This window comes from Sapajus apella, unplaced genomic scaffold, assembly GCF_009761245.1.
Source record: "Sapajus apella isolate SASKATOON/1434 unplaced genomic scaffold, GSC_monkey_1.0 scaffold20, whole genome shotgun sequence".
Classification (NCBI taxonomy): Eukaryota; Metazoa; Chordata; class Mammalia; order Primates; family Cebidae; genus Sapajus; species Sapajus apella.
Window position 1 is genome coordinate 32,019 of NW_022436960.1, and position 17,566 is coordinate 49,584.

Genomic DNA, 17,566 nt, shown 5'->3' on the forward strand with positions numbered 1-17,566 from the left:
CTGCCCCCAGCTTCCCTCCCCAGCACGCCTGCCCCCAGCTTCCCTCCAGACCGTCCCCCTGCTTGACTCCCTGTCCTGTGGCACCAGGCCAGGCCCTCCGTCCCTCTTCCCGCTCCAGCTTCAGGGGCCATTTACCTGATGGCACTCCTATCCCCAGGCCCCTCCACTGAGACTCCTGCTAGAGCATCCACTGCACACCTTCCACCCACCCCTCAAACCCTAACAGTGCTGAGCATCGCGGTGCTCGGCCAGACCCTTGGAGGGGCCTCCACCTACTCCCTCTATCCTGTCCTGCCTCCTGCCGCCTCCCACATTCTCTCCAGGGGCTGGCCCCTCGCCCCACCTGTCCAGCCCCTCCTCTAGGTGCTCCCAGCCTGCTGCCTCTCCCCTCCGCAGAGCCTGGCCGTGCCCCCTTCCCAGGGGTGAGAGGTGGCCTCTGGGGTACAGCCCGGTTCCCCTCCAGCCTCACTCGCAGCCCCTCCGTCTCCCCCACTGAGCCTGACTTGGCTGCGCACTTCAACTGCAGGCTTCTGCACAGCTCCTCCTTGGTGCAGAGCTGTCCCTTCGCTCTTTGTGGGTCCCTCCTCATCACGTTCAACTCAAATGTCCCCTCCTCAGAGAGGTCTTCCCTGCCTGGCCTAGCTGGAGAGACCCCACTCTGGGTCCTGCTCAGACACACAGCCCTGTCTCACAAGCTTCATAACCTCAACGGACACACCCCAGGCTGTGTCTTCCTCTCTCCTCGAGGGCAAGAACCTGATCTATCTTGTTCTCGGTTCCTAGGAGGGGATCTGGCATATCCGAGGAGGCCACAGGAGGAGCGTGCTGCTTGATTTCGCTCTCTCTCGAGGGTGGGGCAGGGGCGGAGAGGCCAGCACCCCGCCACAGGATGCACAGGGAGCTGATGGTGCTGGCTCTGAGTCTTGCTCTCCACCCAGATGCCCCAGGGAGGGACACGGTAACTGCAGCCCTCAGAAAGCCAGCATGACAATGCCAGGCACTCTTCGTGAACCTGGATCCTAGCCCTCTTGCCCATGAGAAAAATGCCACCAACAACCTAGATGCATCTGGGCCTGGGGCCAATCATGGCCTCAGTCGTCACACCAGGTGGCCCCAGCACCTGTATGTGTGCAGAGTTCCCACAGCCCAGGCCCTGGACTCAGATGGTGCTCACATTCATTGGTGGCAGGTGAAGATCTGATCATGGATGAGGATGGGGAAGGCTTCCAACCTGCAACAGCTCCCCGGGGTAGTCCTGGCCTCTCTCCAGAAGGGGCAACTCTCTCTGCTTCACCATCAGCACAGAGGACGAGAGACTGACAGTCAGCACCCAGGACAGCGCCAAGCATCAAGAGGGCCAGGCCCCACCAAGGCAAGCAGGACCCCCACAAGGACACCACATCCTCCCTAGCTCCCCTAGTCTATTTCCCACCACCTCTCACTCCAATGACAGCACCAGCCTCCGAAGGGGCTTCCCTGCCTCCACCTTCACTCGCTGCTGTCAGCATCCCAGAAAGATGTGAAAACAGAAGCTGAAGAGCCACATCTGTCTGTAGGAAGGGCAGGCTGGAGGCTCTGACCTCCACCTTTGTGTCAATTTCTGAGTTAAACTGAGGCAGCCTGAGGAACTCACCAGACTCACAGACCACAGAGCCCGGTCGAAGCTCCAGCATCATGGTGATGAGGGCAATGTCCGTGGAGTAGAGGATCTGCGTGCGGTGTGGCAGGTTCAGTGTCCAGAGCTCAGGCGTGGGGTGCAGCACATACACCCAGCCACCTCGGCCACACGTCACCTTGGAGCCGAAGGGGCGGCCGATAAGGTCAACTGAGTGTCGCAGGACACCATGCCGGGTCTGGGTCTGTGCCCCACGCTGCACACGCACTGCCACCATTGCACCATGGCCCAGTGACAGGATGGCTGTGTCACCCTCCTTGATCAGCTCCTCGTATGCCACGAAGCTCATGGTGTTAATACCTAGTAAGTGCCAAGGACCTGGAGAGGGGTGTGTGTAGGCATGAGCAAGTCAGGAGGCAGGAGTAGGGCCTGGGGTCTAGGTAGAAGGCTGAGATCCCAGCAGCGGGCATGGGCGGGGTGTGGCTAGCTCAGCCTCTGCCACTGCCTGACAGGGAGCCCAACAGCGCTGCACTCTGGTCTGACCTGTGCAGCCTTTCTTGGTCTAGGACAAGAGACAGGGACTATGAGCTTAAATCATAAATGAAAAGACTGGGGCTGGGCAATGGCGGAGGTTGGTCCCAAGGATTCCCAGAGTGAGGACCCGACCCTCCCATCACCCTTCTGCAGGAGCTTCACTCCTATTCCCGAGGTGTGAGATGAGAAAGCGCCTTTGCGAGGTGTCCACTGGTTGGGGGGAGGCCTCCAAGCCAGGCTTGATTCCTCGCCCCAATCTCCCCCACAACAGGCTCCTGAGTGGGCGGGGAACAGGGTATGCCGGAGGGGTACGGGCTCCCCAGGAAGGGCCGTCAACGCAAACACCACCCAGCCGGTGCAGAAGCAGCGAGGGGGCAGGCCGGGCCGGCGGGGGCCGCCCATGCGAGGCTGGAGAAGCAGGCCCTGCGTGCCGCGCCGGCCCGGACCACCCTTACCCTCGCCCTGCCATCCTGGGCCCCGCAGAATCTCACCCGCGACTCTCCCTCCGCCGGGGCTCCACACATGCCTCCGCGACACGCGGCGGCGGCCACAACACTTCAGGCTCCGCGCCCGCTGATGACGTCGCGCCCCGCCCCGCCCTCTCAGCGCACGGGATCCTGGGAGCGCCAGGCTGCCCTTCCCGTCCCTCCCAGAGGACGTTTCCTGGGCGACTTCTGACTTTATGTGAGCTGCTCTGTTTACACTTGCTGGTTGCTGGAAGATCGGAAGACGGGACAAAATCCAGAGGGCGGGCGGGCAGCCAGCGCGGTGGCTGTCGCCTATGAGCCCGCGTTTTGGGAGGCCGAGGCAGGAGGTTCTCCTGAGGTCAGGAGTTCGAGACCAGCCCGGGAAACGAGTGCGACCCCACCATCTGTACAAATAGTAACAAACAAAAGGGCGCCCTGTCCTGCCGGCCGCGGGTGGCCGTCATACCCAGCCACATTTGAAGGGATTCAGGAGCCAAGGCGTGGCTGTCACTGCTGTCCAGGACCCCTTTGACAGGCCCTGGGATTTCACCAGAGAGCTGGCCCGTGGTCCTGTATGAGGAAGCTTTGCCACAGACATTTTGTCATTGCAGACTGCTCTGGGAACACCCCTGACTAGGCCCCAAGATGAGTTCCAGAAAATAAATCGCAGGTCAAGGGGCCATCCCAAAAGGCTTGGGCTAGGGTCAGTCAGAGGCACAGAGATAGGGGCCTGGAAGAGTCTGCAGACGTGGCCTTCTGCTCAGGCCCTGCCTCCACCGAAGGGGACACGTTCTGAGTGCAGAGCTGCTTCTAGGAGGGAGAGGGGGTCCCGTGTCCCCTTCTGGGAACCAAGGCTCAGTGAGAGCTGGATGACTTGGGCCCACTTGGGTCTGGTGAGGAGCCAAGCAGGAGACGGAGGAGGAGCTGCTGGAGAACAGGCAGAAAAGAGAAGCGGGAGAAGCGGGAGAAGGGGGAGTGCTGTTCTGTCTCCACAGTGCTCTTCTCAGCTGGCTCCTCTGTGGAATGTGTGCAGAAGAGCGGGGGCAGGGCACGGGCGTTTTCTTCCTCCAGCCCTTAGCTCTCAGGGCCAGGTCTTGGAGAGGAACAGAGACCCCTCCCCACCCACCCAGCCTAGGGTTTAGCCTGCACCCAAACCCAAGCCAGTTAGCAATGACCTTAGGCCACCCTCCCCAGCCGCCACTCCAGCCTGGTAAAATGAGGTGGCCATGCTCCTTCAGAGCCAGCTCTGTTCTGGGACCTTGGCAGCCTGTGGGCACTCTCAACTCTCTCGCCTCTGGGGCAGGCCAGGCCAGGGCATCTGTGGCCCTTACCATGGGCTTCTCGGGGTCCATCATAGAAACCCAGGGGTCCGGCCGGGCGCGGTGGCTCAAGCCTGTAATCCCAGCACTTTGGGAGGCCGAGGCGGGTGGATCACGAGGTCAAGAGATCGAGACCATCCTGGTCAACACGGTGAAACCCCGTCTCTACTAAAAATACAAAAAATTAGCTGGGCATGGTGGCGCGTGCCTGTAATCCCAGCTACTCAGGAGGCTGGGGCAGGAGAATTGCCTGAACCTGGGAGGCGGAGGTTGCGGTGAGCCGAGATCGCCCCATTGCACTCCAGCCGGGGTAAAAAAGGAAAACCCCCCCTCAAAAAAAAAAAAAAAAAAAAAAAAAGAAACCCAGGGGTCCAACCTCAGCCCCTCTGTGTTCTGGCCCTAGCTGGGCCTGGAGCTGAGAGCCCCCAGGAGTAAGATGGTGAGAGGCCTTCAATAGCCTCCCGCTTTCTGTGGGCTCCTGTCCCTGTGGGGCCACCACGCTGGCCACCAGCTGCCTCTACATCTGCCTCATGGCCTCCCTGCCTTCTGCTCTCAATGTCGAGACAACCCAGTCCCATCCATGGCTCCCCAACCTCTGTTCCAGCAGATGCCGCTCTCCCTTGATGATGCACCTGCCTGAGTTACCCCCTAATTGCTCCCCTGGGGGATTCTGACTTTGCATTTCTCTTGGGCTTCTCTTCCCCAGCCTCTCAGCTGTGGTGTAGAGTTAAGTCAGCTGCTTATATGGGCCTGAGTTAGGATTTGGTGACTCGGTGGTGGTTTCCCTTGGTTCCAACTTCCCACTTGCTTCTCTGTCCATTACTGGCTGGCCAGCTCCTCCAGTGCCCCCTCCTCCAGGCAGCCTTCTCAGCCCTGCCCATCTGCTCCATCTGCGCCTGCCCCAGTCCCCAGCCTGAGTCATCAAGCAGAACGAACGCCCCTACCTCAGCTGATGATTCCCTGCACAGTTTGTACTGGGGCTCCCCACAAGGGCTGATGCCACATATGCCCAGCTGTGTCATTTCACTGAATTCTCCCCTGGATCCTATGAGGGAGGGAATAGTTTATAGATGGAGAAACAGAAACTCAGAGAGGTTAAGTAACTTGCCTAACATCACAGCCAGTGAGGTCAAAGTGGGATTAGGATTTGAAGCCAGTAGCTCAGCACTGAGGAGGCTGAGAAGGGAGGACTGCTTGAGGCCAGGAGTTGGAGTTCCCCCTGGGCAACATAGCAAGACACCGTCTCTTAATTCATTAAGAATTAAAGCCAGTAAACTGGCTTCAGAGAATGAATGGCCGATCTGAAGAAAGGTGGGAACAGGCAGGAAGGATGCCCACAGGGGAGGCTGCTCTGTCACGCCCCTGGCAGGGACCTCCCTCTCTGACCAGCCCAGTCTCCTGCCCCATTGTGCTCTGTGACCCCGTCAGCCCCTGCCCCTCTCCTGACCTCAGCCCACTTCCTCTTCGGGTTCTGCAGAACTCAGGGGCAGGGCAGTTGGAGGAGGCAGTGCTGCCTGTGCTTTGCTCTGGGAGCAGACTCCAAGGATGGCCCCCAAGCCGCCTCATGTACTGCAAATAAGAGGCCTGGGCCTCCTTTGAAGCCACCTCTAGGCCCAGTGGTTCATGTGTAGCCAGGTGTGATTTCTGAGGAACCTGGACCAAACACTGGTCTGGTAACATCACCAGCCTTCAGCTCCTTGGGCCCTCAGGAAAGCAGGGGTCTGCAGATGGGGCAGGTGAGCTGGGGGGAGGCCGGCACCTTCCAGACCCTCCCCTTGTGCCCTTGCTCTGGGGGCCACTAAGGCTCCCAATCAGCCCCTGCCTGGGGGGCCTCACCCTGATACTTGCGTCTCAACTGCTGCTGCTGCCCCATCACAGCTGCCTGGCCTCTGCCCTGTCGGTCGGCCCCAGGCAGCTGGCACAGGGCTGGCACTCTGCGAGGGTGGTGGGAGTACTGGGCCTATGACTGGACACTTCTGTCACCCAACTTCTTTTTTTTTTTTTTTTTTTTTTGAGACGGAGTTTCGCTCTTGTTACCCAGGCTGGAGTGCAATGGCGCGATCTCGGCTCACCGCAACCTCCGCCTCCTGGGTTGAGGCAATTCTCCTGCCTCAGCCTCCTGAGCAGCTGGGATTACAGGCACGCGCCACCATGCCCAGCTAATTTTTTGTAGCTTTAGTAGAGACGGGGTTTCAACGTGTTGACCAGGATGGTCTCGATCTCTTGACCTCGTGATCCACCCGCCTCGGCCTCCCAAAGTGCTGGGATTACAGGCTTGAGCCACCGCGCCCGGCATGTCACCCAACTTCTGATCTGTCTGCACACTGAGACCAGCTGGGCAGCACAGCGAGACCCGTCTCAACAGAATAAAAACAAAAATAAAACAATCTTCTGTCTGCACAGTGGGGACAAACACACCCACCTCAGAAGGCTGAGGGTTGCCAGGAGCCCCCGACCGGACCCACCCCAGGGCCCGGCTCACTGCTTGCCATAGGCAGTCCTGCTCTCCAGACCTCACCTCTGCAGTTCTGACCTTGCCTGTGGTGGGAAGGGCAAAAGGGGTCCTTTCCCATGGGGGCCTGGGGAAGCAGGTTAGGCTCTCTGCCAGGAGGGTGAGAGAAGGGAGGGGTGGCCTGAGAAGCTGCAGATGCTGAAGACAGAGGAAGTCCTGAGTGTCCCCTCAAGTCCCTCCCTGCCCCAAGTCAGCCTCCAGGGGCTGCAGCTATCCCTTCTAGAAACAGAAACTTAAGCCCTTCAGGCTTTGTGGGGTGGGGGGTGGGCAGCTGCAGAAATGTCTAAAATTGGGGAAAGAGGCTGCAGGGGCACAGAGAGCAGGAATTCCAGGCTTAAGGGACACCTGCTGTCTGGCCAGCCCAGAGGGGCCATTTGCCTTTTTACATGGGTTGGTTTTATTAGTCTAAAAAAGGCTGACTTGGAACAGGACAAAGCATGCCAAGCAGGGAAGAGGCATGTGTCTCCTCTTCAGTGACCACGGGGATGGGGCAGAGCCCCATGGCCAAGCAGGGAGGAGGCATGTGTCTCCTCCGCAGTGACCACGGGGATGAGGCAGGGCCCCACACTGATGCTCATACAGGCAGAGGTGGACAGGCTTCCCCTGCCTTTGCGCCTTGGCTCTGGTGCCTTCTCCTCAGAGGCACCTATTCAGGGTCTCTTATGCCTGGAACTGCTGTGCCATGTCCCCCCAACCCCAGCAGCACTGATCTCCTAATGTCATCTGGTTTGCTGGGCTGCTGGCTCATGGCCAGTCTTCCTCCAGCAGCAGGCACTGTGCACCTTGCTGCCTGCTGTATCCCCAGCGGCTGGCACTGGGCAGGTGCTCACTGTGCCGTTGCTGGAGGAGTTTTTGTCAAATACACCCACAGATAAGGGTTCCCCCCTTCCTGGCTTTAGTCACAGAGCAACATATGGGGTCCTTGATAGATATTAACCCCACATGCTCCACTTCCCCCTCTTAACAGCTGCGTAATACTCCACAGCAGGCAGATGCCTCCCCATCCTTAGCCAGTCCCACCTGATGGGCATCGGCGGGTATCCAGACGTGTTTGTTTTTCCCTTCACAGATCTCCTGGTCCATTAGTGGACAGAACTGAGACATCCCTCCTAAGGGCTGCATTCCTAGAAGTGGGATTGCTGGGTCACAGAGTTCGAACATTTTTAACGTTAATAGATTCTGCCAAATTACCTTGCAAAAAGCATGCAGCAATTCAAGTTGCAGGCAGCATGTGCATGCCTGTCTCCCTGCATTCCAGCTCATAGCCAGCACTGGCTGGGGTCGATCTGGGAGTGTTGAGGGTAGAGACAGGTGGAGTCACTGTTTAATTTGCGTGATTCTGGTTATTCGTGAGGTGAGTTTTTTAAATCGTACCTCTGCTTATTGTTTATTAGCATTTCCTCCCATCCTTGCCTGAAGTCTCTGGAGACTGCCTTTGGGGGTCGAGTGAACTTGTCCCCTGCGAAGAGGGCCGAGGGTTGGGGTCTGGAAACTCCGAGGCTGCACTTGCCGGCGGTCTCCTAAGGCCACAGTGTCCCAGTGGTTTCTGCCCCGCATCCCCCGGAGCCCCAGGACTTGTCCAAGGTCAGGGCACCGCGGTGCCCCCGGGCTGGGCCGCAGCCAGACTGCGCCTTCCGCGTGCCTTCGCTTTGCACCAAGATCGCCCAGGAGATGCCTGAGGGCACCTTGAGGAAGGTCGGCGGCTCCGGGCCAGCTCGAACGGGCCGGGCGTGGCGTGCGGGCAGCACCTGCTGCGGAAGCCCTGAACGCTTCCGCCCGGCCCCTCGCCGCCGCCGCCGCGGGGGCTGGCTGGACGAGGCGGGCAGGCGCGAGGATGCGGACGAATCCGAGCGTCCTCGGGTGCCCGGAGGCTCTCCAGCCTCCGTTTCCCGCTCAGAGGCAGGGCGCGCGAGGGGATACAGATAGCTAAGGACCTGAGGTTTCGGCCTCGAGGTCTTGGGCCGGCGCTGGGCAGGCTGCGCGGGGTCCCGGCGAGGGGACGGCTCGGGTGGGCGGCCGGGGGGGTGTTGGGGGCTGCGGGCGGCGGACAAAGCGGCGGCACCACCCCGTGGCGCGGGCCAATGGAATGAATGGGCTATAAATAGCCGCCAATGGGCGGCCCGCGTTGCGCCCCTTAAGAGCCGCGGGAGCGCGTAGCTGCCGCTGTTCGCCTGCGCCGCGCCCAGAGCTGCCGACCGACGGAGCGATCCCGCCCCCGCCCCCGCACGGACGCCAGGTGAGTGGGCCCGAGGGCCGGGGGCGTCCGTGCCGGGGCGAGGGGCGCTGCGTACAAAGGGGGGGCGCGGGTGCTGCGGCGTCACGCGCTCGGGGCGCGCCGCCTGGAGCGCGCGCCGGACCGGCCGGGGGTCCCCGGCAACGGTGGCGCTCCCCGCGCGCGCTGTGGACCCCGCTAACCTTGGCTGCGTCCCGGGGGCGCCGGGGGGCCCGGCGGCGGGGCCCTGAGTGGTTCGTGGGAGTCCGGGAAGCCCGGCGCGCCCGTCCCCGCTGACCCCGCGTCTCCCTGCAGCCGGCAGCCGCCATGCCGTTCTCCAACAGCCACAACACGCTGAAGCTGCGCTTCCCGGCCGAGGACGAGTTCCCCGACCTGAGCAGCCACAACAACCACATGGCTAAGGTGCTGACCCCCGAGCTGTACGCGGAGCTGCGCGCCAAGAGCACGCCGAGCGGCTTCACGCTGGACGACGTCATCCAGACAGGCGTGGACAACCCGGGTACGCGCCCCCTGGGGTCGGGGTCCCGGCGCCCCCTCCCCGCGCGCAGCCGTAGGGTCCTCAGCAGCGCGCTCGGGCCCGGCAGTGACGTCACTGTCCCCGTCCCGCACCCCCTCTCCCAGGCCACCCATATATCATGACCGTGGGCTGCGTGGCGGGCGACGAGGAGTCCTACGAAGTGTTCAAGGATCTCTTCGACCCCATCATCGAGGACCGGCATGGCGGCTACAAGCCCAGCGATGAGCACAAGACCGACCTCAACCCTGACAACCTGCAGGTGCGGAGCGGCCGGCGGGCGCGCGGGCGGGGCGAGCCGTGTTTCCGGGGTCTCCCGTCGCTCATTCTCGTCTGGCCCCCAGGGCGGCGACGACCTGGACCCCAACTATGTGCTGAGTTCGCGGGTGCGCACGGGCCGCAGCATCCGCGGCTTCTGCCTCCCCCCGCACTGCAGCCGCGGGGAGCGCCGTGCCATCGAGAAGCTCGCGGTGGAAGGTAGGAGCCGGGCGGGCCGAGGGTCGGCGGCGGCCTCGTCCCGGTCCCGGCGCGGTCCCCGCCCGCTTGTTTACCAGCCGCCCGGGAGCGGTCGCCGCCGCCGCGCTCTTATCTGCGCGAGTCCGGGTTCAGTTTCCCGGAGGGACCGAGGGGCCGGCAGCCCAGCCCCGCGTCCACAGCGGCCTGGGGCCCAGGGAGGGCGCGTCCTGGCGCGGGGTAACCGCCTGGGACCGTCGCCCGGCCCGTGAGGACTGGACGCGCGCAAACCCGGGCGGGTGGGGGGGCCTCTGACGTCCCCTGGGGCGGGCGGGTTCGCGATGAGGGTTGAGGGGCGGGCGCGGGAGCCGAGCGTCCTGAGCGCGCCCCCCGCAGCCCTGTCCAGCCTGGACGGCGACCTGGCTGGCCGATACTACGCGCTCAAGAGCATGACGGAGGCGGAGCAGCAGCAGCTCATCGACGACCACTTCCTCTTTGACAAGCCCGTGTCGCCCCTGCTGCTGGCCTCGGGCATGGCCCGCGACTGGCCGGACGCCCGCGGCATCTGGTGCGTATCCCTTTGCGACCTCCTGCGGCGTCCTCCCTTTTCCCTCTCGCTCGCAGCGAGGAGGAGGGAGGGGCCGTGCTCCGAGTCTGGGTTCGTTGCCGCCCCGCCCTCCACATAGGTGACCTTGGCCGCAGGTGTGTTAAGGGACCGGGCGGTAGGGACTCCTCCCTCCATGCGAGGCGGGGGCGGGGCTCGCTGGCGTCTGTCCCCCACGCCCCTCGGGAGCTGGAGCTCCTTGTTTTCTCTTCTCTTTCCTTCGCTGCTGGGATTCTACCAGGGGCTGGTGACGCAGAAGCTTCTGCGTGGGGCTCCTACCCCCACTGTGCGGGGCGGGCAGGGTTGTCCTGGCGGTCCCTGGCCCCGCCCCATCTCAGACCACAGCACATGATGGTAGCGGGGGTTCTCCTGCTCTCTGAGGCTTTCCGTTCCCCGGCTGCTCCGTGTTGGTGGTGGAGTCTTGGCAACAGCCCCTACTGGGCACGGTTGAGAGCAGCAACTCGGGGACTTGGGAAGTTCCTGTGGTCTGGACGGCCTGGGGCTTTTTTCTGGATATGCCCTGAGATCAGCCCTCCCACAGGCACAATGACAATAAGACCTTCCTGGTGTGGGTCAACGAGGAGGACCACCTTCGGGTCATCTCCATGCAGAAGGGGGGCAACATGAAGGAAGTGTTCACCCGCTTCTGCACCGGCCTCACCCAGGTGCCAGGGATGGGGCAGGTCCAGATCCCAGGGCCCAGGCAGGGATGTGGGTACCCCATCTGTCCCCCTGGGGGATTTCCGGGACTTGGGGCCTGTGGTGGTCTCAGGCAGGCCTGCCCACTCACACCCTCTTCTCTGCAGATTGAAACACTTTTCAAGTCTAAGAACTATGAGTTCATGTGGAACCCTCACTTGGGCTACATCCTCACCTGCCCATCCAACTTGGGCACAGGGCTGCGGGCAGGTGTGCATATTAAGCTGCCTCACTTGGGCAAGCACGAGAAATTCTCGGAGGTGCTTAAGCGGCTGCGACTTCAGAAGCGAGGCACAGGTGAGCAGGGCAGGTGCTGTGGGCTTCCTGCTGGCCCTCGGGCAGCTGTTTCCTCCCCCTGACCTCCTGTCTCCCCAGGCGGTGTGGACACAGCTGCAGTGGGCGGGGTCTTCGATGTCTCCAACGCTGACCGCCTGGGCTTCTCGGAGGTGGAGCTGGTGCAGATGGTGGTGGATGGAGTGAAGCTGCTCATCGAGATGGAGCAGCGGCTGGAACAGGGCCAGGCCATCGACGACCTCATGCCTGCCCAGAAGTGAAGCCCGGCACACACCCGACACCAGCCCTGCTGCTTCCTAACTTATTGCCTGGGCAGTGCCCACCATGCACCCCTGATGTTCGCCGCCTGGCGAGCCCTTAGCCTTGCTGTAGAGACTTGGTCACCCTTGGTAGAGTTTATTTTTTTGATGGCTAAGATACTGCTGATGCTGAAATAAACTAGGGTTTTGGCCTGCCTGCGTGTCTGAGTGGTGCCTCTCCTTTCCCAGGGAGCAGCAGCCAGGCCCCAGAAGTGAGTTCTGGGCCTGCTGTGGGCCTCGCCTTTTGTGAGACGGGACAGTAGCCAGCAGGTAGCCACTGTGTTCTGCCTGCCCCACCTAGTCCATGAGCCCCTTCCCTCCTGTCTACCAGGAACATTGAGGGCCGTGAGGGAGGAGCTCCAGGCCTGAGCATCTGAGGGCGTTCAGGCCTGGCTGTGGAACCTGGCATGTTCCTCAGGCCTTATAAAAAAACACCCCATTCCTTGGCTCGTGGCCCCCATCCTGCAGGGTCGGGGGGGGGTAGGTAGGGATAGTGGGGGTGAGAGGTTGAGCCCAGAAACTTGAGAGCTTTCTGATTCCTGCAAATGGGTTCCTCTTCCAGCCTTCCAAGCAGCAACATCATCAGATCCAGGCAGCTCCCTGCGTCCCTCCTATCTCCCCAACACATACTCTAGTTTCTCCCCGCTTCCTTTCCTCCCAGCGTCCGCCTTCAGGCTGAAGAGCTCCCCGGCCCCTGGCCCTTGGGCTTAGCCCTCAAGACCCACTATCAGCCTTGGGGAGCCACTGGTACCCCCTTCACTGCCAGCCTCCTCTTCAGGGGCCTCTGGGTGTCCGGCCCCTTGGTCTCAATGTGGGACCACAAGGTAGGGACCCTGGGGCAGAAGAGGGTTGGACTGTCTAGAGCTTGGTCTCCCTGGTCCCTGATGCAATCCCCTCCCACTACAGTTGCCAGTTGCCGCCATCCCTGCCCAGCCTTTGGCTCAGAGTTCCTACCATGGTGGGGCAACCTGAGGGGCTCAGCCAGCTCAGGGAATGGAGGCGGACAGGTGAGCCAGCCAGAGGCTAGGAATCCTGCTTCCCATCTTCCAGCTCCTAAGCTCCGAGGATGCAGCCTGTGCTGCCACCTGCTGGCCAGGGCCACCCCCGCCCCACCCCTCATCCCTGGACACTACAAGTGTGGATCACTAGGCTCTCACCTTCTTGGGACGTGAGGAGCCTGTCAACCTAGACACTGGGGCTCAGGAACAGCAGTGGGGTGCATCCTCGAATCTGCCACAATGGCTGTCTTAGAGGGCCCTCCAGGCTGGCATTAGCAGGACAGCAGCTGGGCTGGGCGCCTGAGGGGCCCTAAGAGCAGGGTTGACTTGGAGTGTAGGCTAGGCACACAGGAGGCAGGTCCTCTCATGCAGAAGGCTGGGGGCACTTCTGCATCCATCTTTTGGGCCATGGACTGGGCCTTCCCTGGCTGACCAGAGGCCAGTTTCTGGCTTAGCCTTTAGCTAGGAAGGCCTGGGCGGGGCCGTACAGTCTGGAGTCTCGGGAGAAGGGCTGGGATGAGAAGCCCAAGGTGAGCACAGGAAGTAAGCCCCTCTGGAAAGGGGAGGCTGAGGGCAGTGAGGAAGGGACACAGACCCAGTGGGGACCTGGTCACTGAAGCCCTCCTGTCTTGCTCTGTCACCAGCTGAGGCTCCCTGTGAGCAGCTTGGTGTGTGGCACCATCGGAATGTGGCATGGGCCAGGCCAGGGACATGGCACCCCTCAGTGAGGCAGGGGTCTCTAGGCCTGTCTGTGCTCCGCCCCCAGGGGACCCCGTCAGTGCTGCCCTCCCTCCTGCTCAACAGCTGCTCCAGCTGCAAACCCTCCTGCTGGCTCAGTCCCCCTCACCATGGCGTGGGCAGAGCCAGCCCTCCAGCCCGACCATCGCTGGGGTGATGTGGCCCCAACTCCAAGGTGAACACACGGCTGAGCGCATGGCCACGCAGGCCCGTCACTTGTGTTTCAACGTTCCCCTTTTCCCATGCAGGCTCTAGACTGGGGCACTCCTAGTATCACCAGTGGGCAAACAAATGGAACTGCTAATCACCCCGTGCAGGCCTAACATACTGCCCTGGAAGGCCGAGGGCTGGACCTGGCTCAGGACAACTTCTTTCTGAAGCAGTAAACTCTGAAGGTAGGTGGTGCCTTGGCTGGCCTGTGGCACCCACAGGGCCTGGACCCCAACTCTCCTGGGCCCACTCTCTTCCCTGTGCCTCCCATATTTTACCTCGCTGCATTAATTCTTTTGGGGAACCAGGCAGGGCTTCATATACACTCCCCTGAGTAGATGAGCGGCGGCTCTGCCTGCTGGGGCCACTAGTTCCACGGAACCTCCAACCACAGTCTAGACAGCCTTCCTCTTCCTCCAACTCTGGAGACTTGAACAGGCAAGTTTAATTCTCCTTGAAAGCACTGTGAAACATGGGCAGCAGAGGACAGTATCTGGGGGTGGCAGGGATGCTGGAAGACGTCCTGGGTGTTGGAAACACCTCCCTGAAGGGCAGTCTGGCTACACCACGCCCTACCTCAGCTTTCCTCCTGTCACTCAGGGACTTCCCAGCTAGGGAATGAGTCTACGGCGGGTTTCCACAGCAGTGCTCCTGACACTTGGGCCAGACAACTCTGGTGGGGGCCATCCAGCAGCAGCGCTGGCGTCCACCTGCTGCATGCAGTAGTCCTCGCTTCCCCAACTTGTGACAAACAAAAACATCTAGACATTGACCAATACCCCTTGGGGGGGCAAAACAGCCCACTTCTTCAAGTCCCGTTACCCTACAGAAATAACAGATACAATTACTGAAAACAGGGAAACTGTAAGGGAGATTTGTTGACACTGAAGAGGTGGTTGCAGCCCCACCCCTCCTCTGGGGTCCTGTGCAGACAGGGACGACAGTGTGAGGAATCTAGTGAGGTGATGACATGCTGAGAAGAGCTCAGTGCAGAAGCAGGTTATAAAACAGCTTGTGCTCTGAGATCCCACACAGAGTATGTATGGAAAAACCCCAAAGAACAGTAGTCACTGTGGGCGGTGGGGTAACAGGTGATTTCCTTCTGTATACTTTATTCTCCAAATTTTCTACAGGGCACATGTATTACTTATATAAGCCAAATTAATTTTTTAATGGCGTTTTGTTAAAAATGCTGCCATGTGTTCCAGTCTGTGGAAGCCCACCGAAGCTGCAGCAGGACTTTACCACTACCACAGCCTGAGGCCCCCCACAGATGGGGAAACTGAGGCTGAGAGAGGCAGAAGGACCGGCCACCTAGCTCCAACTCCTGGGCTCTTTTCACTGCTAAGAACATTCTAGCCTCCCACAGTTGGGACCTGCTGTCTGAGCAGTGGCTTAAAAGGCTGCACGTGCCCAGCAGACTTCTGGATTTCTATTTTGAGCCAGCTGGGCACTTCCTGGAGCCTCCTAGAGCACCCTTGGGGGTTGTACATTGGACTCACATGGATGTGAAGTTAATCTCCTTTTCCACAGGTAAAAAGAAAATAATTTGATTGGCAAGTCTTCTGGCTGTGAGGTTTCCTCTGAGCATATGACAGCATTTCAGCTTAGAAAAGTGAGGCTTTTTTGGTACTGCTGAGAAGGCTGAGGCTTTTTTGAGATGGAGTTGTGCTCTTCTTACCCAGGCTGGAGTGCAATGGTGCGATTTCGGCCCACTGCAACCTCCACCTCCCGGGTTCAAGCGATTCTCCTGCCTCAGCCTCCCAAGTGGCTGAGATTACAGGCATGAGCCACCATGCCTGGCTAATTTTGTATTTTTAATAGAGACAGGGTTTCTCCATGTTGGTCAGGCTGGTCTTAAACTCCTGACCTCAGATGATCCAACCGCCATGGCCTCCCTAAGTGTTGGGATTACAGGCATCAGCTACTGCACCTGGCCAGGCTGAGGCTTTTTCCATGTGGACTTCTCAGTCTAGCTAGAGGCTTTCTGCACTCACAGTGACTAGACTTTTTTTTTTTTTTTTTTTTTGAGGCAGGGTTTCACTCTGTCACCCAGGCTGGAGTGCAGCTGCACAGTCATGGCTCATTGCAGCCTTGACCTCCCTGGGCTCAGGTGACCCTTTCACCTCAGCCTCCCAAGAAGCTGTGACTACAGGCATGTTCCACCACACCTGGCTAATTTTTTTTTCTATTTTTCTTTCTCTGTAGAAATGGGGTTTGACCGTGTTGCCCAGGCTAGTCTCAGACTCCTGGGCGAAAGCCGTTCAACCGTTTCAGCCTTCCAAAGTGCTGGTTTTACAGGTGTGAGCCACTGTGCCCAGCTGGGTTGGACTCTCCATCTTTCTCCCCAAACCCAACTTTGTACTGTTTTGCTTGGGTTCAGAAATCCTGACTTTGATACCCTTTTCAGGGCTGGGGATTTATAAAATTTAAGGCTCTCTAAAAATTAAGGGCCTCAAAACATAAAAGTGCTGCTGCCAGCAGCACCTGTCTCTGATTCGCCTTCATTGCACAGATGCCAGTGGTCCCCCAGCAGCCATTCTCCCCTCTGCTTGAGTGACAACGCCCTGGTTTCTAGCCTGCACGCAGCTGCCTGACTGTGGCAGCACATTTCCAAGACTCCCATGCAGCCAGGGGTGGCCAGGTGACAAGGTACTCCAGCAGCAGCAGCCTAAGCTGTGAGGACATGGCCATCCTCAGTGCTGCGGGGTGAAATGTCTGTGTGTGTGCAGCCTGGCGCCAACTCCTGCTGTGGTGATGGGGCTGCGACCCTGTTCTACCATTCATGAACCCCATGCAGCGTGGGGCTTGGCTTGGGATCTGACCAGGCTTGCAGAAGAATTGGCCCAGTGGCTCCAGGTACCCCACACCCACCTGCACTCAGAACAGCACCAACCCCTCCAGACTTGTTTGTTGCCTGTCTGCCTAACCTGGGGCAGGGCTCCCTCCCGCAGGTCTGCTATTTCCCACCTTCAGCTGGAATCCCCTCCGGGAGGATGGCCCTGCCTGCCCTAGGCCTCCTTTCAGGAGGGCCTCATTCTGCATCACTGTTCTCCTTGGGCTCTGTCCTCCATCTCTTCCTCATTAGAGGCCTGCTCCGCTGGTAAACCTTCCCTCTGAGAATGCTGCCTGCCTCCGGGGCAGGGCTTAGGGCTTCCTTCGTTAATCTTATTCCACATATACTGAGCTGCACCCATTACTATGTGGTCTGTGTCAACACACATCAGGGCTACTCCAGGATTATGCAATTTATAGCAAAAAAAAAAAAAAAAAAAAAAAAAGCAGAAACTTCCATTAAAATTAAACTGAAAAGCCTAGTTTTGTCAATACTTTTGACCCATCAACTACCCAACATATTAAATGGCACTTCAAATGTGTCACACTCTCAAAAGGAAAAGAACTATGGTAATCAGCCAAAAAAAAAAAAAAAAAAAAAAAAGAAGAAGAAAAAGAGGAAGAAATAATAAAGGTGGTGCTACTGATCCATACCCAAAATTGTTCCTTTAAAATTTATTATTTTTTGCCGGGCGCGGTGGCTCAAGCCTGTAATCCCAGCACTTTGGGAGGCAGAGGCGGGTGGATCACGAGGTCAAGAGATGGAGACCATCCTGGTCAACATGGTGAAACCCCGTCTCTACTGAAAATACAAAAAATTAGCTGGGCATGGTGGCGCGTGCCTGTAATCCCAGCTAGTCAGGAGGCTGAGGCAGGAGAATTGCCTGAACCCAGGAGGCGGAGGCTGCGGTGAGCTGAGATCACACCAATGCACTCCAGCCTGGGTAACAAGAGCGAAACTCCGTCTCAAAAAAATAAATAAATAAAATAAAATAAAATAAAATAAAATAAAATTTATTATTTTTTGTGTTATTTTGAGATAGGGTCTTGAAGTCACCCAGGCTGGAGTGAGTGAGGTGGCGGGATCACAGGTCACTGCAGCCTCAACCTCCCAGGCTCAAGTGATGCTCCCTTCTCAACCTCCCCAGTAGCTGAGGCCACAGGAGTGCATCCCCACATCTGGCTAGTTTTTTTTTTTTTTTAGATGGAGTTTCACTGTGTCATCCAGACTGGAGTGCAGTA

The 17,566-nt window shown here is 59.3% G+C and overlaps 2 protein-coding genes across 3 annotated transcripts in view; one reads left to right on the forward strand and one right to left on the reverse strand.

Annotated features, from left to right (window-relative positions):
* Positions 1–2,722, reverse strand: part of TRMT61A (tRNA methyltransferase 61A) — a 5,526-nt gene extending 2,804 nt beyond the window's left edge. The window contains exons 1-3 of one of the 2 annotated variants that reach the window (XM_032287272.1): positions 2,641–2,722; positions 1,634–1,993; positions 1,175–1,288 (exon numbers count right to left, since the gene is read on the reverse strand). In XM_032287272.1, the coding sequence (XP_032143163.1) occupies positions 1,175–1,288; positions 1,634–1,964 (445 nt within the window). In that variant the 5' untranslated portion in view covers positions 1,965–1,993; positions 2,641–2,722. The remainder of the gene's footprint in view (positions 1–1,174; positions 1,289–1,633; positions 1,994–2,640) is intronic. The other variant, XM_032287273.1, reaches the window with a different exon arrangement.
* Positions 2,723–8,590: 5,868 nt separating this feature from the next.
* Positions 8,591–11,700, forward strand: CKB (creatine kinase B). Its single transcript, XM_032287274.1, has 8 exons — positions 8,591–8,683; positions 8,975–9,179; positions 9,302–9,456; positions 9,539–9,671; positions 10,044–10,215; positions 10,793–10,916; positions 11,058–11,247; positions 11,326–11,700. The coding sequence occupies exons 2-8, from the start codon at positions 8,987–8,989 to the stop codon at positions 11,502–11,504; spliced, it is 1,146 nt and encodes a 381-aa protein (XP_032143165.1). The 5' UTR covers positions 8,591–8,683; positions 8,975–8,986; the 3' UTR covers positions 11,505–11,700.
* Positions 11,701–17,566: the final 5,866 nt, after the last annotated feature.